General features: G+C 46.4%; 1 protein-coding gene across 1 annotated transcript in view; it reads right to left on the reverse strand.

Annotated features, from left to right (window-relative positions):
- KAT6A (lysine acetyltransferase 6A) overlaps window positions 1-27,091 on the reverse strand; it is a 290,868-nt gene that overhangs the window by 7,218 nt on the left and 256,559 nt on the right. The window contains 3 exon segments of the mRNA XM_030202065.1: window positions 376-667; window positions 17,592-18,062; window positions 18,455-18,659. Coding sequence (XP_030057925.1) covers window positions 376-667; window positions 17,592-18,062; window positions 18,455-18,659 — 968 coding nt within the window.

Here is a 27,091-nt window from a genome sequence, read left to right on the forward strand (position 1 = left end):
ATTTTATGAGGGTAATTTACTCAATACATTAAAATCAAAATAAAATAATTTATCTGGAGAATTTTATGGCTATTATACTAGCTTATTGAGTTTAGTTTCTAAATGAGCAACTAGGTTATGAGTTTAGATTCTAAACAAGCATATTAAAACACAGAGTAACAGAATAATCATGTAGTTTTTCTGTCCTGGTTTCATAAATTCTAAGAAACCAGGATACAAAGTGTTTCTTTTCTGACGAATAGGGTAAGAACAATAGTTCTTTTTTTTAACTAAATTAATATTGTTACAAAATAGGATAGAGAAGAAAATTTGACAGATCTCCTTTAAAATACACCTGAAAACAAAGAAAGGTGCAGAGAAGCAGAAGAGATGTACCATCAGCATTGTCAGATTCCTCATCCCCCCGGACCTTCCTCTCGCACGATCTATGCCTGAGAGAGGTCTGCAGGGATAAACAAGGGAGATAGCCTGGGGAGATGAGTTCACTATCCTCTTCCTCCTCCTCAATTTCAAACGTAGGCTCAAGTCGGGGCATCGGCCTTTCAGAGCCAGAGTCCTCAAATGGCTCATCCAGCACCTCTGTGGTCTCGGAGATGGTTTCTGTAACAACACTGCTATTGTGGTGCTTACGTTTTCGGACTCGTCTCTTCCTATGAAGGATGGGTTTCTGTAGAAGCAAGATGTTATTTAGGACAGGTCACTAAATGATAACATAAAATCTAGAAGCTTGGAAACCAAGTTGCACACTCATACACTTATTTACAGGGGTAATTCGTCTTAAATGTCCCTATCAACAAATGGAGTAATTTGAAGACTGGGAGCTGTACAATAACAAAATGAAAACCTAGATTATGAAAAGACGATACTCAACAGCAATGGTATTGATTGCATCGGGCATCAAAAAAAGCACTGGGGTAATCGCCAGGGAGCAGCAGTGACACCCTCATAAAATAGTTGATGCAACAGATTCAAGTTTCCAAAAAGGCTGGGATGGCCTGCATGGAAGAACTAAGGTTGCAATTTAAGCTTCAACGTGCATGGGGAGGTAGGATTTTTTTTAATTTTTTTACATCATCTTCACCTGCCTGGGAGATTCTGGATTACAAAACTTATAAGAAGCAAAGCTGAAAATGGAAAAGCCTGATTAGTTTACAACAGAGGTGGTGGTGATGACCATCATTGTAACAGATTTTGGGCATGCTTGGGACAAATACAGTATAGAACGAAAGGGTTGGAAGGTCAGATATCGCTGGGGAGAGTGCTGGTGTTGGGTGGCATATAGAAATATATAGGTGCATTTACTTAAAGTGAACAGATTTCAATTGGTCAGACTGGATGGGCCATTTTGAACTTTTACTATATTAATAAAAACCGACAACCGAGGTAAACATTATGTTGAATTTAGACAGCTGTGGATTACATCCATGACAGCCCAGCTTCAAGTGTGCTGGTCCTCTTATTAATTTTGCTTCTTGAGCTTCAGCATTTTAAAATCTATTTTCTGCCAACCTTATCAGCAGGCTCCATAAAGCAGGGATCCTTATTCATATCTTTAAGGCACTGCACACTTGTAGAAGTACTTGTTATCAGTAACATTTTAGACCACAATTTTATTGAAAGGGACATTTCAACATAACTTATTCTATCTCATTCAAGACATTTGGGAAGATGGAAATGAAGCTGTGCATAGAATTATCCCAGATCTCTCATATTCAAATCTTGACTCCATCAGAGATAGAGACACACTCATACGCTTATATTTCTACAAAATGTTTACAAACAGTGAAGATTTGAAGAGGCTGTAGATGAATAATTAGGGAATAAAGAACATCCATGTAAGAATTTTATCAGTGTCACAAATGGAAAGACAAATTTCTCACTTGTAACAGATGTCTGCCATAGATAGCAGGACTGATCAGGCACACAAATGGGTGATATCATCTGATTCCACCAGGACAATTCTCCCAGAACTTAGAACTTTAACTGTAAAGCTCTGAACATATATGACCCTCACAGTTATCTCCCTCAGTTAGTTCCATAGATCAAGAAGAAATGAAGCATTTGGGGAGGTGGAAGGAATTATAAGTCTGCTGTCCACAGAAAACACATGTTAACAGGTGATAAACAATGCTTTTTTTTTGTTGTTTTTTTTTTCAAGTAGGATTGAGTCAGGCACACAACTGGGTGATTCCCAAGCAGAATACTGCTCATCTGAAGGATACTCTATCTTACCACAGCAGCTAGATCACAGGTAAAGATGCAAGAACTGCTGATTCATAGACAGGCTGGTCACCCACAGCTTGACTGAATGTACAGTCTCTGACTGAAGAATGGTCCACGCTAGTAGTGGGAAATGAATATACGGAGTGAAGCTCAAGTAGCTACTTTGCATATCCTGTTCAGTGAAGCAGTTTCCTTGAGAGCTGTATTAGCTGCAGTGGCTACAATTTGGTGAAGTCTGACTTACTAGCCAGAGGAGCACCAGTTTGTAATAGAAATAAATACTACTACTACTACTACTATTAAACATTTCTATAGCGCTACTAGACTTACGCAGCGCTGTACAAATTAACATGAAAAGACAGTCCCTGCTCAACAGAGCTTACAATCTAAATTGGACAGATGAACAGACAGCTAGGGGTGGGGAAATTGCAGTGGTAGGGGTGATAAGTGAGGGTGTTGAGTAAGAGAGTCATGGTTAGGAGTTGAAAGCTGTAGCAAAGAGGTGGGCTTTAAGCCTAGACTTGAAGACAGCCAGAGACTGAGCCTGACGTACTGGCTCAGGGAGTCTATTCCAGGCATAGGGAGCAGTGAGATAGAAGGAACGGAGCCGGGAGTTAGCAGTGGGGGAGAAGGGGGACGACATGAGACATTTACCCAGCGAATGGAGTTCACGGGGAGAAGTGTAGGGAGAGATGAGAGCGGAAAGGTACTGAGGAGCTGCAGAGTGGATGCACTTGTAGGTCAAAAGTGGAGTGGAGGAGTGGCATAGTGGTGTAGGGTGGTGGACTTTGGTCCTGAGGAACTGCGGTTCGATTCCTGGCACCAGGCAGCTCCTTGTGACCTCTGGCAAGTCACTTAACCCTCCGTTGCCTGCCGCATTGAGCCTGCCATGAGTGGAAAGTGCGGGGTACAAATGTAACAAAAAAAAAAAAAAAGGAGAAGTTTGAACCGTATGCGGAAGAGGATAGGGAGCCAATGAAGCGACTTGAGGAGAGGGCTAACGTGAGTATAGCGACTCTGGCGGAATATAAGACGTGCAGCAGAGTTTGGACAGATTGAAGAGGAGATAGATGGCTGAGTGGGAGACCAGTGAGAAGCAAATTGCAGTAGTCTAGGCGAGAGGTGATAAGGGTGTGGGTAAGGGTTTTGGTAGCGTCCTCGGAGAGAAAGGGCGAATTTTGTTAATATTATAGAGAAAGAAACGACAGGTTTTGGCAATCTGCTGAATATGAGCAGAGAAGGAGAGAGCGGAGTCAAAGATGACTCCACGGTTGCGCGCAGACGGGACAGGGAGGATGAGAGTGTTATCTACCGAAATAGAGACCGGGGGCAGAGGAGAGGCAGGTTTAGGGGGAAAGAGGAGAAGCTCAGTTTTGGTCATGTTTAGTTTCAGGTGGTGGCGAGACATCCAGGCAGCGATGTCAGACAGGCAGGCCGATACTTTGGTCTGGATTTCAGCTGAGATATCCGGTGCGGAGAGGTAGATCTGGGTATCATCAGCATAAAGGTGGTATTGAAAGCTGTGGGATGAGATCAGAGCACCAAGGGAAGAGGTATAGATGGAGAAGAGGAGAGGTCCTAGGACAGATCCTTGGGGTACACCGACTGTTAGCGGGATAGATGTGGAGGAGGAACCACCAGAGTATACGCTAAGAGTACGTTGGGAGAGATAGGAAGAGAACCAGGAAAGAACAGGGCCCCAGAATCCAAGAGAGGATAATGTATCAAGATGTAAGGTGTGATCAACAGTATCAAAAGCAGCAGATAGGTCGAGGAGGATGAGAATAGAGTAGAGACCTTTAGATTTGGCCAGTAACAGGTCATTGGAGACTTTGGCAAGTGCCGTTTCAGTCGAGTGAAGAGAGCGAAAGCCAGATTGGAGCGGGTCAATTTGCTAATGTTCATTTGATTAAGGGAATACCAATTCTTTTGGGGTGGAAGGAGACAAAACAGCTTTATAGACTTTCTGATCAATTCAGATCTTTTGAGACAGTGAGCACTCACGGAGGAATTTCTCATGTTATTGCTTATGAAGGTTTAGGACAAAACAGAGGAAGCACTATTTCTTTGCTGACAGATGGGACCATCTTTGGTAAGAACTCAGGATGAGTATGTAGAATGATTTTGTTGTGATGAAATTTAATACATGATTCATAGATTACCAAAGCCTGAAAGTTCACTTTTCTAGTTAGACTAACTGTAACTAGAAAGAACACTTTCCAGAGTAAATGTCTGAGAAATGGAGATTCCATTGACTCAAAAAATGGTTTCATGAGAAATGAAAGGACAACACTAAGGTCCCACGGCACACGCAACCTCTGAAAAAAGCCCATCATGAATCTGGAAACAACTGAACATTGTGAAGGTGGAAGTTTATTAAGGGGGGGGGGCATGGATTTTATTGTTCTCAACTGATTGTTATGTTATTGGAATCCACCCAGAACAGTGGATTGGGGGGGAGGGGAATCAATTATTTTACATAAAGAGACTACAGCAATATAGGTGGTACAGGTAACAGAATATAGTGTATGATATTCTTTGCCTAACCCATACGGCCTATTATATAGGACTACCCCCTTTACCTCACATCTCTAACAATTCGCTACACTCCCTCTTGGGCCCTAAGATCTTTGGATTTCCATTGACTAGTGTTGCCAGGCCCCAAGTTTGCCTACTGTGAATCAACAAGACATTCAGCTTTTTACTATTTAGTCGCTAAACTCTGGAATGACCTGTCCTCTCATATCCATATGGAATAGTCTTTCCAAAGATTAAAAACTAACTTGAAAACTCATTTTTTTGTCTGGCCTTTGGCAAAGCTTAGATATGCCAGACTGGTATTGTCTTGTCCTTACCCGCATTTAGTTATGTGTCTGTGTCCTCTGATGCAAACGATTTAGCTCTCCTACCCTGAACTCTGGTGTTCCTTTCCTATATATTTTTAAACTTGTTAACCACCTTGACGTACTCATTGGAATTAGGTGGTACAATAAACCAAATACAATTTGGAAGACTTAGACACTGTGAATGTGTGTGAAATATCAGGTGGAGAATCTCTCCCTTTTAAAGGAATAAGCATGCCTTGTAGAAGATTTCCTTGCTGTGACCAAAAAACAAAGTTATTCACCTGTAGCAGATGTTCTCCAAGGACAGCAGGATGAGACTGAGTAGAGACACTACCCAGTGTTCCATTTTTAGAAGCATCCTACCGCACATGTAATCACGTCCCCACCTGCTGTTGTCATGTGGGACCAGGCAATCTAATATAAGGTAAAATTATGTATCATACCTGATAATTTTCTTTCCATTAATCATAGCTGATCAATCCATAGACTGGTGGGTTGTGTCCATCTACCAGCAGGTGGAGATAGAGAGCAAACTTTGCCTCCCTATATGTGGTCATGTGCTGCCGGAAAGACCTCAGTATGTCGATATCAAAGCTCCATCCGCAGGACTCAGCACTTAGAGAATTACACCCACAAAGGGACACTCTGCCCAGCTCACCACCGCCGAAACGGGGGAGGGGAATTAACCCCAGCTCATCCCCACACAAGTGGGGGAGGGGAATCCATCCAGCTCATCCCCGCGGAGCGGGGGAGGGACACCACCCCGCGATGCGGGGGGATCTGGCTTATCCTGCAACCGCAACCGCGGGAGGAGCTGACTGACCCTAACACCGCCGAAGCGGGAGGGGTACAAAGCTGCCCTACAGCCGCACGAAGCGGGAGGGAGTGCCGGGCAGAATTTAAGTCTCAATCAGCCCCGTAAAACGGAGGGGAGAGGAATGCAGCAGCTCACTGTAACACAAACTCGTCTCAACTCTTTGAAGAATCCAAGTGAAAAAAAAACTTGAACACGAAGTCCTCCTGAAGTAACTGAAGACTAAACTTGAACCTAAAGTCAACCCGAATATAACCAGTACAGATATCTGCTGGAGGGCTATGGATTGATCAGCGTATTGATTAATGGAAAGAAAATTATCTAGGTCTGATACATAATTTTACTCTTCCATTCATCATGCTGATCAATCCATAGACTGGTGGGATGTACCGAAGCAGTACTCACCCAGGGCGGGACCTTAGAAATCCCTGACCGCAACACTGAAGCTCCAAACCAGGCCTCCGCCCGAGCCGCCACAGTCAAGCGGTATTGTCTGGAGAAGGTATGGGCCGACGCCCAAGTTGCCGCCTTGCAAATCTCTACCAGGAGACGGACCCGGCCTCTGCGCATCGAGGCCGCCTGAGCTCTAGTGGAGTGGGCCTTCAACTGAATAGGCGGCACCTTCCCCGCGGCCACATAAGCCGCTGCAATGGCTTCCTTGACCCATCTTTGCCACTGGTAGGCTTAGCAGCCTGCAGACCCATACGAGGACCTGCAAACAGGACAAACAGATGATCCGACTTCCGGAAATCATTGGTCACTTCCAAGTATCTGATGATGACCCGTCTCACATCCAGATATTTGAGAGCAGAATACACTTCTGGGTAGTCCTCCCTACGAAAGGAAGGGAGGACAGAGCTGCTGACTCACATGGAAGCGAGAAACAATCTTGGGCAGGAAGGAAGGCACTGTGCGAATAGTCACTCCTGCCTCAGGAACTGCAGAAAAAGCTCTCGACAAAGAGAGTGCCTGGAGCTCGGAAACTCTTCTGGCTGAAGTGATAGCCACCAAAAGACTGCTTTCAACGTCAGGGTCTTCCGAGGATGCCCTCGACCAAGGGGTTCAAAAGGCGGCTTTGTAAGGCTCTTAGCACCAGGTTGAGATTCCACGCAGGCACCACTGAGTGCAGAGGAGGGCGCAGGTGATTAACTCCCTTTAGGAAACGCACCCCATCTGGCTGCAAAGCCAGGGAAGCACCCTTCAGGCGGCCCCTGAAGCATAGCCAGGGCCGCTACCTGACTTTCAGGGAATCTGAGCGACAGGCCTTTCTCCAGACCTTCTTGCAGGAACGCCGCCAGCACTGAAGAAATTGGAGCAGTAAATGGAGAAAGTGAACCTGCTTTCACACCACGCTGCAAAGGTACGCCAAACCCTGGCGTAAGCAGTAGAAGTAGAGCGCTTCCTCGCTCTCAGCAGAGTGGCGATGACCTTGTCTGAGAAGCCCTTCTTCCTCAGACTCTGCCGCTCAATAGCCAGGCCGTAAGACCAAAGGGGGAGGGATCCTCCATCACCACGGGACCCTGATGTAACAGGCCCTGCTCCACTGGCAGTCGCAGAGGTTCGTCCACTGAGAGCCTGATCAAGTCCGCATACCAGGGACGTCTGGGCCAATCCGCACCCACCAGGATTATCCGGCCCGGATGCTTTGCCACCCGGTCTAGCACCCTGCCCAACATGGGCCAGGGCGGGAACACATAGAGAAGCTCTTGTGTCGGCCACTGTTGGAGAAGAGCATCTACTCCCAGGGATCGAGGGTCCCGTCCTCTGCTGAAAAAGCGCGGCACTTGGCAATTGGCCGATGACGCCATCAGATCTAGGCTCGGCTGGCCCCAGCGCTTCGTGATGTCCAAGAATGCCTGAACAGATAGCTGCCACTCTCCAGGCTCCAAGGTATGGCGACTGAGAAAGTCCGCCTTGACATTCATGACTCCGGCAATGTGGGCCGCTGACAGCTGTTCCAGGTTCGCTTCCGCCCACTGGCATAGATTCATGGCCTCCTTGGCTAGAGGGGCGCTCTTGGTACCTCCCTGGCAGTTGACATAGGCTACAGCCGTGGCATTGTCCGACAGGACCCGTACAGGCTTCAACGCCAGTACCGGGATGAACTCCAAAAGCGCCAACCGAATGGCTCTGAGTTCCAGGAGGTTGATAGACCACTTTACCTCTGCAGGAGACCAGAGCCCCTGCGCTGTCCTTCCCAAGCAGTGGGCTCCCCAGCCCGACAAAGAGGCGTCCGTCGTGACGACAATCCACTCCGGGGTCACCAGAGGCATTCCTGCAGACAACTTGACTGTCTGCGTCCACCAGCTCAGCGCCTTGCGCACTGCTGGGTCCAAGGGAAGGCGCACAGCATAATCCTTCGACATCGGAGTCCAGCGCTGCAGCAGAGAGTGTTGTAGTGGTCTCATATGAGCCCTGGCCCAGGGCACTACTTCCATCGTGGCCGTCATAGAGCCCAACAGCTGCACATAGTCCCAAGCCCGAAGAGGAGAGGCTACTAGGAACTGGTCCATCTGAGCCTGAAGCTTGACAATCCGATTGTCTGGCAGGAACACTCTGCCCACTTGGGTGTCGAATCGAACTCCCAGATACTCCAGGGACTGAGTCGGGCGCAGCTGGCTTTACTCCCAGTTGATGATCCACCCCAGGGAGCTCAAAAGAGCAACCACCCGGTTCACAGCTTTGCCACACTCTGCATAAGAGGGGGCTCGGATCAACCAGTCATCCAGATAAGGATGGACTTGTACTTCCTCAGGAAGGCCGCGATGACCACCATTACTTTGGAGAAGGTCCGCGGAGCAGTAGCCAACCCGAACGGGAGGGCTCTGAACTGGAAGTGTCGGCCCAGTACTGCAAAACGCAGAAAGCGTTGATGAGGAGGCCAGATGGGAATATTCAAGTACGCTTCCTTGATGTCCAAGGATGCCAGGAACTCTCCTGCCTGCACTGCCGCTATAACAGAGCGGAGAGTCTCCATGCGAAAGAGCCTGATTGACCCCTTGAGGTCGAGGATAGGCCGTACAGAACCTCCTTTCTTTGGTACCACAAAGTAAATGGAGTAACGTCCCTTGCCAAGCTGATTTTCAGGCACCGGAACGACCGCACCCAGGCGGATCAGATTGTCCAAGGTCTGCTGCACTGCCACAGCTTTGACCGGAGACTTGCAGGGAGAGAGTTCAAACCCGTCTCTTAAGGGTCGGTAGAACTCTAGCTTGTAGCCGTCTCTGATGACTTCCAACACTCAAGTGTCTGAAGTTATAGTGATCCACTCGCCCAGAAACAAGGACAGCCGTCCTCCAATCTGCACTGGGGCGTGGACCAAGGCCCCGTCATTGGGTACGAGTCCCTAGGGGAGGACCGGAGGGAGCACCTCCGGGACGGCGGTCTCTGCGAAAGGAATGCTGCTTGGGGGAGAATTTCCTCTTGAAGGAAGAGGGGGCAGAGGAGCCCGACCTGCCCGGGCGGTACCGACGGGCTTCCTGAAACCGTCCTCTGGAGGTACCGGGGCGAGCACTAGCCCGAGCCCTGACCTCTGGTAACCTCTTGCCCTTAGACGTGCCGAGATCGGTCACGATTTTGTCCAGCTCGACCCCAAAGAGCAGCTTGCCTTTAAAAGGCAATCTAGCCAGGCGGGATTTAGAGGCGTGGTCAGCAGACCTATGCCTCAGCCAAAGCCACCGCCGCGCAGAGATTGTCTGAGCCATGCCTTTAGCTGAGGCCCTCAAGACATCATACAGCAAGTCTGCCAAATAGGCTAAGCCTGATTCCAGGGCCGGCCAATCAGCCCTCAAGGAAAGATCCGAGGGGGAAGCCCGCTGCACCATAGTCAGGCACGCCCTGGCCACATAGGAGCCGCACACTGAGGCCTGCAAACTTAAAGCAGCCGCCTCAAAGGACGACCTTAAGGCCGCCTCCAATCTTCTGTCTTGGGCGTCCTATAGGGCCGTGCCACCTTCCACCGGCAACGCCGTTTTCTTAGTCACCGCAGTGATTAAAGAAACCATGGTAGGCCACAGATAGGCCTCACGTTCACTTTCAGGCAAAGGATAGAGGCGGGACAAAGCCCTAACCACTTTAAGGCTCGCTTCCGGGGCATCCCACTGAGCCGAAATTAAGGTGTGCATGGCATCATGCACGTGGAAGGTTCTATGCGGGCGCTTCGTCCCCAGCATAATGGCAGAGCCAACAGGGGCTGAGGGAGAGACGTCCTCTGGAGAGGAAATCTTCAAAATGCCCATGGCCTGCATTAACAGGTTGGGCAAATCCTCTGAGCTAAAGAGCCGCGCTGCAGAGGGGTCATCCGCTCCATCCGAGCGGGGATCCGTCTCCTCCAAGGAATCCGCAAAGGACCGTTGGGAGAACTCAGATACGCTGCCCTCATCTACATCGGAGGAGACAAAGTCCTCCAAGGCCTGGGAATCAACCCGAGGGCGTTTACCTCCGGGGGCCTCAACCTCTTTACCAGACGAGGGAGCAGGGGCAGCGTTTTGCGTAAGGAAGGCCTGATGCAGCAGCAAAACAAACTCGGGGGAGAAACCCCGCATACTGTGCACTTCCGCAGCCTGGGCTACAGCCCTAGACGCACCCTCAACCGGCGCTCGCAAAAGCGGGGGAGAGACATGCTGCGCATCCAAGATGGCGTCCGGCGCGACACTCCGCGAAGGAGCCGCGCGGGAAGAACGGCGCTTAACTTTAGCCGCTTTTGTGCCGTCACCCAAATTAAGGGCGTTCATGGCATCAATGTCTCCCACCTCAAGGGCGGCCCAAGAAGAAGCCGTCCGAGCCGCGTGGCCGGCCAATATGGCGGAGGCGAGCCGCGGGGGATGGGCGTTTATGGCGGGAAAAACCGCCACACCGGAGGAAGGACCGGGACACTCATCGGTCACGAAACTGTCACCCAACAAGGGCGAATCAGACTTTAAGACCCCCGCATCCCCTCTGGAAGCGCACACGCGATCCGGGGAGCGACTCTTTGCGCCCTCGCCCTCCGACGCCATAGGCCACGTGGAGACCAATCGGGGAACCCCCTGCCCGCTATAAAAGGTAAAAATTACCTGCTGTCCGCTCCGAGCTGTAACGACCTGGTGTCCCAGTGAGTAGCTGCAATAAACGTTTAAATAAACGTCGAAATAAACGCCTTTAAGGACGTTCAAAAAATTTTTTTTTTTTTTTCAAACGGAGCCAGCGGGAGGGGGGAGAAAAGGAGGGACCTGGCGCCACCAGGTTTGCACTTGCTCAAGAAGAGCCCTCAACCCCAGGCACTCAACAAAACCTAAAAATTAGGCTTGGAGGCCTAGCCAGAGCTGCTGCTGTGTGTGACCACCACCTGCTGAGATAGAGAACATACTGAGGAGTTTCCGGCAGCACATGACCACATATAGGGAGGCAAAGTTTGCTCTCTATCTCCACCTGCTGGTAGATGGACACAACCCACCAGTCTATGGATTGATCAGCATGATGATATGGAATAGCTGATAGACTGCAACTCCAAGGGGAGGTAGGAGGGTCAGTCAGAATAAGCATCCTGTAGAACCTAGAGAACACCTACTATAGGTGAGTAACTTTGCTTTCTTCGAGGACAAGCAGAATGTGGTATTCTGACAGATGGGAGTCCCTATCAGGCTGTCTGAAAAGAAAAAAGGGGTAGATATGGCCTGAAACAGGCAAGGCTTAATGAACAATGTAGGAACTATAAACAATGGAGTTGGATTCTAGACTCTGAATAAATTCGGCAGGACTTGCTGACCAAACCAGCTGCTGCATTGGGAGTCCTGTTCTAGACAGTAATGAGGTATGAATGTGTGGACCGAGAACCACATTGTAGCTTTGCAAATCTCATCTACAGAGACTGATCTCAGGTACCAATGTTGTCACGGTTCTAATATCATGAGCCATGACATGACCCTCCAGTGTTAGCCCAGCCTGAACATAAGTGAAGGAGACACTGTCCGTTAGCCAATTGGATGTGGTGTATTTACCGATGGCAACTCCCATCCTGTTGGGGTCAAAAGAAAAAAATAAGTTGGGTGGTCCATGGGCTTCAGCCCATTCCATATAGAAGGCCAAGACTCTCTTGCAGTCCAAAGTGGGTCATGTGCTTTCACCAGGATGGGCACATGGTCTTGGGAAAAATGTTGGTTAGAACAATTGATTAGGATTGAATTACAACACTACTTTAGGACGAAACTTGGGATACGCACAGAGAACTATTCTATCATGATAACATTTTGTGTAAGGTGGATCATCTGTTAGAACTAGAGCCTGGCTCAATAACCCTGTGTGCAGAAGTGGCAGCTCCCAAAAACAGAACCTTCAAGGTGTCAAGTACCCAAAGGTGTCAAGTTGCTCAAAGAGAGCTTTCATCAGATGGGTGAGAATAAAGTTGAGATCCCTAGACAATGGTGAGGGGGGCTTGATAGGTGTTTTAGTAACAGCCCCTCATAAAGCAAACAACTAAAGGCTGAACAAAGATAGGCTTACTCTTTACAAAGTGATAATAAGCTCCAACTGCACTAAGTTAAACCCTCACAGTGCTGATTTTCAGACCAGACTTGTAAAGTTGTAGATGGTATTTAGGCGACTGTCAGTGTTGGTCTCTTTCTCCCTCCACGCCTTTTCCCTTTTATTTTCTTTACTCTGGTTGTTCTCCATTTGCTTTTCTTGTCCTGTTTTATTTTATTGTGATTTTATTATAATTACTTTTCTGATTTTGACAGGCTTCTCAAAAGTGGTATATCAAACGGCTAAATAAACTTGGTATTCAAGCAGTTTTCATTTAGGACATCAGAAAGAATCTATGAGTCTCTAGATGTTCTTGCAAGCTAGTTCTAGGAGCATGGGAAACCATATCTGTTCTGGCCAAAACAGGGCAATAAGAATCATGGTTCCTCTGTCTTGAGTTTCAGGAGAGCTTTTGCTATAAGATGTGTTGAAGGACACATGTAAAGATGGCCCTTCCCCCAACTGAGAAAAGCATCCAACGCTAGTCCACTGTGTGATCCCAGTCTGGAACAGTACTGGGGGAATGTGGTTCAGGCGACTGGAAAAGAAGTCTACTGAGGGGGTGTCCCACTATTAGATGATCTCACGGATTATGCCCATGTTCAGTGACCACTTCTGAGGTTGCATGACCTGACAGCCTGTCTGCCAGATAACTGTTATTCCACGTCAGATAACTGGCTTTGAGAATCATCCTGTGGGAAATGGCCCACCTACCATATTCTGACTGCTACCTTACACAGGAGGTATAACATGTGCCTTCTTGCTCGTTGACTGATTGCCTGTTTGAATGAGAATAATTTGATGTGGAAGTCAATCTCTGAAATCCTTCAGAGTATTCCATATGGCCCTTAATGCCAAGTGATTGATCTGTTGCTGTTTCTCCAGAACAGAGCATTGACCCTGGGTGTGGAGCCCATCCACATGAGTTCCCCAGCTTAGGCTGGATGCATCTAGAGGGCATGAAATGAGATTGAAGGGGGGCAGACTGAAGAAAAACGTCAGGAAGTATTTCTTCACGGAGAGAGTGGTGGATGCTTGGAATGCCCTCCCGTGGGAGGTGGTGGAAATGAAAATGGTAACTGAATTCAAACATGCGTGGGATAAACATAAAGGAATCCTGTTCAGAAGGAATGGTTCCTCAGGAGCTTAGCCGAGATTAGGTGGCAGAGCCAGTGGTGGGAGGCGGGGATAGTACTGGGCAGACTTATATGGTCTGTGCCAGGGCTGGTGGTGGGAGGCGGGGCTGGTGGTTGGGAGGCGGGGATAGTGCTGGGCAGACTTATACGGTCTGTGCCCTGAAGAGGACAGGTACAAATCAAGGTAGGGTATACACAAAAAGTAGCACATATGAGTTTATCCTGTTGGGCAGACTGGATGGACCATGCAGGTCTTTTTCTGCTGTTATCTACTATGTATCTGTCATCAGCATCTTGTGGGGTAGAGGAATGGCAATTCCTTGGTCAAATTTCTGCGAATTAGCCACCAAGACAGAAACCTCCTGAGGGAAAGTGTGACAATAATGACATCCATTAGATTCCCTGTGGCCTGGGACCACTGGGAAGCTAAAGTCCACTGGGCAGTCTTCAAATAAAGGCATGTCATGGGTGTGACATGGACAGTTACGGCCATGTGGCCTAGTAATCTCAACATTTGCAGAGCAGATACCTGCTGGCTCTGCCAAACCTGTAATGCCATGGAAATCAAGGTTTCTGTGCACTGGTCTGGGAGAAAGGCTCTGGCCTGAATTGTGTCTAGCAGGGCTCCTATGAATGCTAATTTTTTGCAGTGTTTAGATGGGGTAGTTGATAATCAACCCTAGTAGCTCCAGAATCCAATTAGTTTCTGCGCATGGATTCTTGTACCCCCTTCCACTGATGTGCTCTTTACCAGCCAATCATGCAGGTAGGAAAATGCGTGGACTCCCGGTATGCGAAGACACTGTGACTACTGCTAAACATTTTGTGAAGATCCTGGGAACTGAGGCCAAACAGCAGGACACAATACAGGCAATGGTGTTTCCCTACTCAAAATCTCAGATACTTCCTGTGACTGGGATGTATCTATAGGTGGGTGTAAGCGTCCTTCCCAAACAGCGCTGGAAGCATCTGTTGTGAAGACAGGTAGGGGAGGATGGAGGGTATAGTGTTCATTTTCAACTTCTCTTTGCATAGGACATCTCTCTTCTTAGTAATTCTGAAGTACTTGGAATAGAAGCTCCAATCCTTTTCCATTGTGATTGACTAGAAAACTGTGACCTTTTCCTAAAGCAGATGGTATGAGTTTGAGATATCCAAGACCAAGTCAGGGGTCAATTTGGTGGCAGAGAAACTCTGAGGTGGTAACCCATTTTGAAGATGTTGAGAACCAGAAATCAGTTGTGATTTGAACACTATCCCCTACAGGTATGGGAGGACAAATGGGAAAGCTGTTGTGGTTGCTGACTTAACTTTACTACTGAATAATGAGAAAGCTGGACTTTACTAAAACTAGGTGCTGGCTCAACTTAATGTATGAAGTTCATGTTTTTAGATTCAGGCTGAGTTTTTAGTGTGGACTGCCACAGTTCTGTAAGAGGCCATGGATCGGAATGGCCACTGTGGACTTTAGTGTTTTATATACTTCAAGAGGTTAAACACATTTAATGAGGATCTGCTGCCTGTTATAATAGAAAAGGAGCCTCTCTGGATATGAGCTGAATGAATTTCAGATAAGTCGAAGTTATTCAACTGTAGTAGATGCTCTCCAAGGACAACAGGCCTAGTATGTTCACATGTGGGCGACATCATCTGACAAAGCCCAGTACAGACGCTACCTAGCATGCATAGCTTTAAGAAACTTCTGACAGTGTTCCACCATACATGTGAAGGTGCCTTCCTGCCTGACACGCACCTACAAGAAACTTTTTGAACATCTTTTGACAGTACGAATGTGGTTGCTCAGGTAGAGGCAATGAAACAGATGCAGAATACTCAAGAACTACTACGGCAAGGACTTGTGTGGATGCCAGTGATGGTTGCCCTGTTGATCATTGCAAAGGAGATGTCTGTGTCACAATCTCACAGCAAGATGATGTCTGCACTGGTTCTGTGCTTTCAATGAACAGCGATTTTTGCACTACAACAATCTATATCTGTATGTGCTGGTGGAAATGAGTGGGTCAGGTTGGAGTCTCTTTGATGCAGACAGCACATAGGTGCATGGGGGTGAATGGGTTTTTGCTCTAAAAAATACCTAAGCTGAGGTGCATGTGCTTTTCCAGCACTTTAGCTGGGACCTTTGAGATTAACATGAAGACAACTGTGTTTTAAACCTGGAAAACTCTGACAAGGCTCAGGCAGTAACTAGTGAGGCAATTAAATTTGCTGATGACACAAAGTTATTAAATCACAAGAATATTGTGAAAAATTACAAGAGGACCATACGAGAACTGGGCTTCTAAATTGCAGATGACGTTTAATGTGAGCAAGTGTAAAGTGATACATGTGGGAAAGAGGAACCTGAATTATAGTTAAGTAATGCAAGGTTCCACATTAGGAGTCACCGACCAGGAAAGAGATCTAGGCATAGTTGATGATGATACATTGAAACCCTCTGCTCAGTGTGCGGCGGCCGCTCAGAATGCAAATAGAATGTTAGGTATTATTAGGAAAGGAATGGAAAACAAAAATGAGGACGTTATAATGCCTTTTTATCACTCCATGGTGCGACCACATCTCGAATAGTGTGTTCAATTCTGGTCACCAAATCTCAAAAAAGAATATAGTGGAATTAGAAAAGGTACAGAGAAGGGTGACAAAAATGATGAAGGGGCTGGGATGACTTCCCAATGAGGAAAGGCTAAAGCGGCTAGGGCTCTTCAGCTTGGAGAAAAGATAGCTAAGGGGAGATATGATAGAGGTCTATAAAATAATGAGTGGAGTGGAACGGGTAGATGTGAATCGCTTGTTTACTCTTTCTAAAAATACTAGCACTAGGGGGTACACAATGCAGCTACAAAGTATTAAATTTAAAACGAATCGGAGAAAATATGTCTTCACTCAACATGTAATTAAACTCTGGAATTCGTTGCCAGAGAATGTAATAAAAGCAGTTAGCTTAGTGGGGCTTAAAAAAGGTTTGGATGGTTTTCTACAGGAAAAGTCCATAGTCTATTTTGGAATTTTGTCAGGTACTTGTGACCTGGATTGGCCACTGTTGGAAACAAGATCCTGGGTTTGATGGACCTTTGGTCTGTCCCAGTATGGTAATACTTATGTACATCTTGAAAGATCTTTTGTTGATGGACCTTTAGAGTCACTGCACAGAGCGATATAGGCAACATCAACAGAGCAGAACCTACTAGAATGCTCAGAATTAGCCGCTCTCTCTGCAGTGATGCTCTCCTCTCTTCCTCCTGGGCCAGCAGAAGTCTGCTCTATCTTATAATGACTGCAGAAGCAATTCAGGGGGTCTTTTTGGCTTTGCAGAAACATCCTGCCCTCAGTGCTTGCAATAAGCCTGATTATATTCTGAGCCCAGATATATCGGGCATATTAAATGGGTGATTTTTGGATCTTCCTTAAATACTGAGGGCATCTCCAGCTTCATCTGTAACATTTTTGACAGGAACAAATCTAAAACAACAACCCCACCCCTTTTTCTTCTTAAAGACAACAAAAAGACATCAGAGACAAAAAGAAGTAAAATTTCTTCAAAGACAAGACAGCTGTGTTTCAACATTCATCTGACAGAGCAGAAAAGACAAAACTGAAGGGACTGAGGAGACCACAGCGGAAGCTTAGAACTTTAGATTTAGTTCTGAACTCTGGGAGTGCTGTTCTGTCCCAGAGCCACTGAAAGATGTCACCCACTTGTGTGCTGGACTCAATCCTGCTAGTAGGTAGAAAAACATCTTCACCTGAAAACCAAGCTCATTATAAGGTTCACTGAGAAAATTCAGCAAATTACAGGCAAACTTGAAGGACCTACTTTTTTTTTTTTTTTGCAGAAAATGAGATAAGAGTATCTAGATGAAGTTTGACCCTAACACCAACATGACACAAAACCTTCCACAAAGATTGAAATGGCAAGACTGTCCACTACAGAGATAGGAAAGTCAAAAACTGCAAGATGATATAAGAATGTTTTTAAGTATCATCATAAGTGTAGTACTAAAAATTATTCTGTGGAGAACTAGTCAATGTCTGAACATGAAACATTAAACATACCTTTCGTTTTAATGTTGGTTTGGTGAGTACAGGTGGAGAATCTGACAGAGGGCTATCGCCTTCTTCACTGCTCTCACTGAAACACCTGGGGAGAGTCCGGTCACCATTGCGGAACCGTCGAGGCAACCGCTTCTGCTCCTCCACAAACCTGTTCTTTAAGTCATTTGTGCTCCTATTCAGATGATCTTTGCAGATCTCCATTCCTTCACTATAACGTCTCTGCTGACCTGCTGCCTTCTCCTCCAACAGCCTCAGTAGCTTTGTTTCTTTTTCACTAAAACAGGATTCACTGCGCTTTTTTCCCTTTGGTGGTGACTGGCTGTTTGCAGGAAGACTATCCATAAGAATGCCTAGTTGCGGGTGGTGGGGATGTGCTGGATTGCTTGGAGGAATGCTGTCCACTTTCTTTTCATTCTCCATAGATGAACAGACACCCTGCTCCTTTCTCTCTCGAGAAACACACTTCAGTGGCTGAAACAGTACCATCCAAAACAAAAGTATTAAAATTCATTTATACCATAGTGTCTCCCCAGGATCAGTTATCATACATCCTTGCTTCCTATTATAACAGCACCTTGAAGACTTTAGATCAGTGCTTTCCAAACTGTGGGTTGGGACCCCAAATAAGGTCACAAAACCCGTGTTTGGGATTGCAGCCTGGGTAGTTTTTCCATAGGTGCATCACTATTCTGCACTTCCAGAGGAAGGAGAGGGTGCCCACAATATTATTTGGCCACAATAAGACTGATAAGCACTGCTTTAGATCTTGACCAAAACTCATAACCTGTTGGGTTTCTGCACTTAAAAGTGCTTCATAGAAAGACATGACTCCCAACTGCAAAGCACAAATATCTCATTCTTACACTGGTATCTTGCATATCCGTTTCCTGCTCCTCTTCATGTTCGCCCTCTCCCATCTCCTCTTCCTCTTCATCTGAGATGACAGAATTTGAGACAATAACAGGTGTCCAGCGAAGGCATTCAGGATCCATGTCAACGGGTCGTGGGTTTACCAGGAGCTTTGTCATATGCTCTTGTATCAGCTTCTCCCGGCGAATTATCACAAACCTGAAAACAGGAGGGCAAGATTACCAGAAAAGGAACAGTGGTGAGTAAACTCTTTCTATTCAGGGGCAGCAGTTCATGAAAGTAAATCACTGCCATGTTTCATAGAAAGTGCTATCTTTCTCTCTGGATTTTATCCGGGTGCAGAGACAAAGTTAACTTCCTCTATTCTCATTCAATGGGCAGACTCTTAAGGAATTTCCTTGGGAAAGGTAAGTATCTATTGGGGTAAGACATAGTTTATACCATTGATTTCCCTTACAAACCTGCCCCCCCCCTTGATATTTAAAATTTTCAAGGCAGCTCCTTAAGCACAGCCAGAATAGCCAGCCATTTCTGATCCAAGAATGAGGTAAGTTAACATACGATATATATTTACTTCAGACTTGAGGACTGACACTACAGCATACTGCCCTCAAGATAAGGAAAAAAACAAGAACACCTGCTACAGGTAAGTAATTTGGTTTTCTACAAGGACAGGTAGGATTGCAAACATAGAAAAATGTAAGCAGATAAAGCCCTATCCAGTCTACTCATCCATGCCATCTACTCTCCCTATAACTCTCTTAGAGATCCTACTGTCCTCACAATTCCCTAGCTATAGGGAAAACAAAAAGAGTAAAGGTACTGTCCTCGCTTCATCATCCACCTAACAGGAGATTTTACTGGTGTCCAGTGGGTGGAGAAAGAGTAATCCACAGTCGTTCCTGTGCTGTTAGGTAATTAGGTTCAAAATGGTGCCATTGACCTCTAGTGGTAGGATGCCATTTTGAACCCAACAGGTCAGGAGAAACTGGAAGTTGCTTCTAATCCACCTGATAGGGAACACATGGCAGGTTCCGAGGTGAGAGGGAGATGTTTTGAGAAACAATGATGCATGTGGGACTTGGGGGTCAAGGTGGAGGAAGATCCTAGAGGCAGGGAGGTTTGGAAGCGAGTTTTATTTTCTTGTCAACAGTCCCTATAAAATGCTCTGTTCCTTAGCATAGCACAGATCAATCCAGGACTTGTAGGTTAAGCCCGTCTACCAGCAGGTGGACATATAGGGCACTGAGTTTCACCATGCATTAAGAGCCAGCCCACAAAGAATCAACTCAGTACCCTCCAGCCCACAAAGAACCAACTCAGTACCCTCTATCCCCAGGAGGTGGAGGATGTGCTGCCCACATCTCCCGAGTCTTAGACTGTTTCCCCTGATTTGAGCCACTTCTTCTGCGCCAGATTCTGGTGTCAGTAAGGAAGGCCTCTCTGGAGTAGGGTCAGCTCAAGAATAACTGGTGGTGCTGGGTCCCAGCCGCCCATTCCCTCCCTGCCAGCAGGTGGACATAGAGGGCACTGAGTATCACTGTATATTAAGAGCCAGCCCACAGAGAACCAACTCAGTACCCTCTATCCCCAGGAGGTGGAAGATGTGCTGCCCACATCTCCCGAGTCTTGGACTGTTTTCCCTGATTTGAGCCGCTTCTTCTGCGGCAGATTCTGGTGTCAGTAAGGAGGGCCTCTCTGGAGTTGGGTCAGCTTAGGAATAACTGGTGGTGCTGAGTCCCTTCCCCCCATTTCCTCCCTGCTCCCTTTCTGGCTGGTCTCCTTCCTCTAATAATAAAAAAACCCAACAAATAAAAGAGTAAGCCCAAGGATTTCTTTTTGAGCCAGTTTGGCTGTATTGCCTGACAGCCCCTTCAGTGGGCTGCTTTGGGGAGGGGTCCTTCTCAGGTGAGTACCTGGTTCCCTTGTTCGGGCTTGGCAGATTGAGGCTCCCTCCGAGGCAGTGAAACTATGTCCTCGTGCCTTCATTGCAAGGTGCACAAATCCCTTTCGAGGCAATGTCCCACTTGCTCCTTGGCTCCACGTCGGCAAAAGGCCCCGGAGAGGGGTAGTGCTGCATCACCGCGAGCAGGGAGTGAGCAGGATCAGGAGCCGCGTGCTGGTGGGCAGTTTTTGTCAGCTGGCATGGGTCAGGCAGCCATCTTGTTTTCCCACGCAGAACTTCCTGTGTTGTATCAGGAGGCTGGACTGGAGTTGGGGCTTGATCAAACGGGGGCCGTTGGTGACTCTTCCTCCTCTTTGGCTGCCTCTGCTCCGGTGGGTTCTGAGCTGCACAGTCTTGAGGAGAGCCATTCTCCCCCAAGGTTGTTCTTTTGATACAAAAGTCTTCTCCTGCTCAAGAGGACTCAGCGAAACATGGGTGGTACCTGTCTGGTGGCCTGATGCATGCTCAGCAGCAAGTGTCCCTATCCTTTAAGTGGCAACAGGCTTTCGGGCTGCAGAATGGGACTCAAGAGTCCTTGGCGTCAGAAGCGCCTTCCGGACACCCTTCCTCTCTTTTCTGGGCAGCAGGATCAGGAGAAGCCCTTGAAGGAGGGTGAGCTTTCTCAGGATGCAGGAGATTATCCCTCTGTGGCCCGAATGTTCCAGAAGGAGGGGCTCACAGCCTTAATTACACAGTCCCTGGAAATCCTGGACATTTCTTCTCTGGTGTTCCAGTCTTCTGCAGCACCCTCGCATTTCATCATGTCTGGGTCCAAGAAGCCCTCCAAGACCTTTCATATTCATGAGGCCATGAAAAGATTATCTTGGCCCAATGAAATACCCCGGATTCAGGGTTGAAGGTGGCCTGTTGCTATGGCACAGCTCTACCAGCTCATTCCTGAGGAGCTGGAGAAGCTAAGCTGCCAGTGGTGCATTCATTGGTCATGGCAGTAACAAGGAAGGCTATAGTTCCTGTGCAGGGAGGAACAGCTCTCAAAGATGTGCAGGATAGGAAGATTGAGGTGGTGCTGAAGATGGTCTTTGAGGTGGCTGCCCTCTGTCTTCAGGCCATGGTGCCTGGTTCTTATTAGAGACCTGCATGGGAACGGGGTTTGCAAGAATCCTAAGGAATCCCCTCTAGGGCTACAGGGTTCCCAAGGGGATGGAAGCAGGCTCTGCCGGGTTCCAGTAGAAGTGTAAGCTGCACCTGCGCCAACCTCCCACCTACCAAGTACCAAGTTCTTAAGTGCCACCCTCCTCCTCCTCTTTGCTTTAACAGCGCAGATGTACATGTAAGTCTTCAAGTGTAACTTTCTTTAAATCAGTCCCTTTATTTTCTAACTCCTCTTACACTCTTACCTATCTACATGTTCCACCTTGCTTATACACTACATTGACTATTAAAATGTTTTACTACACATTCTGTGACATTGTAAGTAGTATACTATGCCATACTTTGTATTGTTATTTGAAAATTTTGACTGCTGTAACTGTCTATTGCTTATGTTTGATTTATTCTTACTGTACACTGTCTTGAGTGAATTCCTTCAAAATTGTGGTAAATAAATAATAAGTAATTAACCCTCTCTGCTCCTGGGCTGATGCACAGGCCTCAGCTCTGACACAGACATGAGCATCAGAGGTCACCTGACCTATTGACCTATTGATGCGTGCATGTGGTTATCTCTCAGCACACAAGCGCCAGCAAATCAGAGACAAACTTTACATGTGCACACCAGAGTGTTCCAACTTCCAATTATTTCTTGCCTGCAGTGCTGTGGTTCGAACCCAGAGACCGAGAGAGCCGACCAGAATTTTTTTTTTTTAAGGTACCATTAAATTCTTGTGGGGATGGGTAGAGGGATACATAAGATTCATGCGGAGACAGGTTAGATTTCTGTCCCTGTGCAACTCTCTAGTTTTTATGTAGCCAGGGCCTATCTTAAGCTGGTACAATGGGCAGTGGATGCCTCCGTGAAAGGGGACTTGGATTCACTGGATTTGCCTACTCTAGAAGCGGGTCTTGCCTGTCTTGCGGACAGTCTTTATGATCTGCTTAGGGACTCTCCAAAGCAGGTTGTGCTGTCTCTGCCCGTTGTTCTCTGTGGCTTTGAGACTGGGCAGCGGATGTCACATCTAAGTCCACTCGTACTAAGCTCCCCTTTTGGGGCAAGCTTTTGTTTGGGGAAGACTTGGAGCACTTGGTTAAGGATTTGGAAGAGTCTAAGTCCCATTGCTTGTCTGATGATCGCCCTAAGTCTGCTTTCCGTTCTTCCCAGGCGAGCTCCCGTTTTCAGGAATCCAGACGCTATAGGCCAGGTCATTCTTCGGCCTTCTCCAAGTCAGCAGCAGTAGACTTCCTTTCGTTCAGACAAGCAGTTCGGGGGTCAGGCACCCATCCAATACTACCCACTTCTCCCAATGAAAATGTCCAGGGTCCCTCCTCCAGAGTGTGGATAGGTGGACACCTGTCCAAGTTTTACAAGGAGTGGGCCTGCATCTCTACGCACCACTGGGTCCTAGAGATCATTTGGGAAGGCTACAAGCTGGAGTTTGCCTCTCCTCTCGCAGACTTTTTCTTGAGTCCCCGTACAGTGCTCTATCAAAGAAGCAGATGATTCGCGACACCCTAAGGGGTCTCTTGCATCTGACAGCTGTGGTCCCAGTGCTGCCTGAAAATGAGGGCCGGAACAGGTATTCGATCTATTTCATGGTTCTCAAGAAAGAAGGTTCCTTCCGTCCTATCCTGGACCTCAAGCGGGTGAACGAGGCTCTGTGAGTGTCATTTCTGGATGGAAACTGTTTGCACGGTAGTGGATGCCGTCCAGCCAGGGGAGTTTCTAACCACTCTGGACCTCAAGAAGGTGTACTTTCATATCCTCACTTGGCCTCTGCATCAGTGTTTTCTTAGTTTTGCGATTCTGGGGAAGCACTTTCAGTTCTGGACCTTACCTTTTGGTCTTTCCACAGCTCCTAGAACCTTCTTCCAAGGTGATGGTGGCAGTGTTCCTTCACCGTTAGGGAGTCCAATTATACCTGGACGACTGGTTGATCAGAGCATCCTCTTATCAGTGTCTTCCCTCCCCTCCATCTCTGTCCAACATGTCTCCTCTTCTCTGTCCTCCACTCTATCCATGTCCAGCATTTCTCCTGTCTCGCTTGCCCTCCCCTCCCATCCATGTCCAGTGATTCTCCTTTGCCCCTATCATCTCCTCCCATCCATGTCCACTGATTCTCCCCTGCCCTCCCCTCCCCTCCCAATCATATCCATTGATTCTCCTCTGCCCTCCCCTCCCAACCATGTCTAGTGATTCTCCTTTGCCCCCTATCTTCCCCTCCCAACCATATCTAACGATCCTCCCCTCCCCCTATACAGGGCTATCAACATGAACATTAAAGTCACCTAACATTAAGAGATTCAGGAATTTAACAGACGCATCTGCTAAAGTCTCTCAGACAGTTTTCCAAGCAAGAATAGTTAAAGGCGGCAGGCAGTAAAAGAACAAAAGCAAGAACAAATGGGAAGGCGGTAGAACTAGAGGACATGAATTGAGGTTGAAAGGGGGCATACACAAGAAAAATGTCATGAAGTATTTTTTTCACGGAGAGAGTGGTGGATACTTGGAATGCCCTCCCAGGGGAGGTGGTGGAGATGAAAACAGTAACGGAATTCAAAAATGAGTGGGATAAACACAAAGGAATCCTGTTCAGAAGAAATGGATCCACAGAAGCTTAGTAGAGATTGGGTGGCACCACTGTTAATTGGGAAGCAGTCTGTGCCCTGAAAATAGAAAGGATAAGTCAAGGTCAGGTACACATATGAAGTAGCACATACGAGTTTATCTTGTTGGGTAGACTGAATGGACTGTACAGGTCTTTATCTGCCGTCATCTACTATGTTACTATGTAACAGGGCGCTAGAAGCTAACTTAAAAGACAAGAACCTCAAGGTAAGATAGTATAGCCACTGGAAGTTCTGTGACCAGCAAATTCTGTGGGAAGATAGGAGCAACCCCATCTCTTTTTTTAGAGGATCTTGATAAAGAAAAGTATTGAGTATCTACGAGACAAACAATGGGAAAGGTGGGACTTCTCCAGTTTCCTCAACCAAGTCTGGTAAGGCACAAATGCTGAAAGTGAGAGGTATAAATGAAATCATAAATAAGAGAAGTCTCAGACCACAGAGATCTACAATTGATTAAACCAACTGTAGCAAAGACGTATCACTGGGAGTAATAGAACGTGTCATGCAATCAACCAGACATCTTAACCACCCAAAATTGAGAACTGCTGAGGCCAGTGTGCCTGAAATATACTGGAACAGGCAGATCTATAACAATCATCACACAATCAAAATAGTTCCATAATATCAAGAAGTAAAAAGGGAAAACCAAACCTATGCGAGAAAAGAAAGGCAAATGGAAAGTTTCATGGAAAGTAAACACTTTTTCGGAGTTCACCTCATGCTCAGTCACATTGTCAGTGGGTGTATGCTTTCTTTAGGTCCAGAGAAGATAACTAATCTTCTTTTAGAAGGAAGGAGCCCAAGGAAACCATCCTGAACTTTTCTCAAACCAGAAGCTTGTTCATAGCCATTATATGCAGGATGGAACAGAATCCATTTCCTTTGTAATGAAAAAAAATATTTGGAGTAGAATCCTACTCTCATTCTCCTAGTGGAATGAGTTTAACTGCACTGGTCTCTAAGAGTGAGGAGAGTTCCTTGATAAGTATTTCTCATACCAAGAATTTGACCAAGGTCCTCTTGGAGAGCAACTTGATAGTTATGTTGAATGGGAACAGTTTGTATTCATAAGGGACAATCTGTATGACCCAGTAGTTGGAGGTTATAAGGTGCCATTAGTTTAAATAAAATCTCAGCGTCCCCTCCTATTGGAAGGATACCTGGCATGGATATCAGAATTCTTATGTTTTCACAGAGCCATTTAAAACTCAGTCTTGGGTTTTGACTAAGGGGCATGATGAAGCTTTGGATCTCTGCTATCTGAGAGGAGAACAAGGTCCCTGCTAAGTATCACAAGAGCAGAAGAGTGGCGATAGGTAGCCTTGAGGTTAGTAAAGTCTCCTTAGCCCGCCCCCCCCCCCCCAAACAAAGATTGATATTGATGCTTCTCAGCCTCTGCTTAATGCATGTCAGTAAACTTCAGTGTTAATAAAGAAGCCAAATTCTTCTTCATCCAATGTAGCTCTTGAACCCTTTGGATAGTTTGTAATCAGGCCACAGGTACTGCAAGCACCAACTATGAGCACCCACACCAGATATATCCTGCAGCACAGCCTGCATTTTTTAAAGCTGTCTGGGACTTTCTTCTGGGCGATATCACCAAGAAAATAACTGCAGCAAACACCAAAAAGATACGACTGAAGGCAAATGTGGAAAAGAAAACTTGCTGAATAAATGTAAAAGGGCCATCATCACACAACAAAAAATATGCATGTAAAGAGCACTTATATGAGAAACACCTACTACTAATCACTATTGGAGCTATAGGCAGTCAAAAATAAACAATAATCTGAATCCAGACTCCTATATATATTCTTGCGTCAAATATACGTTTATATGTCTGCTAGGGGAAAAAGCCTCAATCCCGGCGTGTACTCCTTGTGTTGTGAGACAACGGATGGGAGCACCGCCCGATCATCACTGGCTAAAAAACCCCTGTTTTAAGTAACCCATTGGATTATGAAGAACTAGAAGAGGATCCCACAGAAAAGTTACAACAAGAGATCTTCTCGTTAACTGGGACAGGTTTTGCACGTAGCTATATCACACAAAAAGAATTTGCATTCTTAAACAAAAAAGCCCCACGTATTCCAGCTTTTTACACCTTACCTAAAATTCATAAAAGTCTACAAAACCCCCCCGGAAGACCAATAGTCTCGAGCCGTAACTCCATATTAGAGCCATTGTCAATATATGTAGATACTTTTCTACGTCCCTTTGTTCAAGAAACTAGATCTTATATCAAAGACACTACAGATTTTTTAAGCAGGATACAAATGCTGGGTGATCTTCAAGACGATTGGAGATTGGTGACAATGGATATAGTTAGCCTTTACACTGTTATTCCCCAGGAAGAAGCTTTAGAGGTAATAACACAATTCCTGGAAACACGAGTAACGAATTCTGTTCCCACAGAATTTATAACTGACCTAGCCGCTATGGCTTTAAAAAATAACTATTTCCAATTTGAAGGTCAGCTATTTAAACAGATAACTGGGGTAGCCATGGGGGTTACTATCGCCCCTTCGGTAGCCAATTTATTTGTTGCCAGATTTGAAGAAAAATTTGTATACACGTCCACGTGGTTCGCGAAAGTGAAAATCTGGTTAAGATTCATAGACGATATATTTTGCATTTGGACAGGAACTGAACAAGAACTGAAGGAGTCGCTTGATTATTTGAATGCTTGCCATCCTACACTACGCTTTACATACGAACAAGATTTATATAATATGTCCTTTCTGGATGTATTAATGACTAAGAATAACAAGAAATTGGAGACCACAGTGTTCCGAAAATCAACAGATAGAAACACATTTTTAGAATACAGCAGCTGTCATCCGCAGAAATTGAAAGACAGCTTACCGATATCCCAATTTCTACGTTATAGGCGCATATGTTCCAGTGAGACAGAATTCAAAGAAAAATCAAAAATTCTAAG

This window comes from Microcaecilia unicolor, chromosome 4 (genome assembly GCF_901765095.1).
Source record: "Microcaecilia unicolor chromosome 4, aMicUni1.1, whole genome shotgun sequence".
NCBI lineage: Eukaryota > Metazoa > Chordata > Amphibia > Gymnophiona > Siphonopidae > Microcaecilia > Microcaecilia unicolor.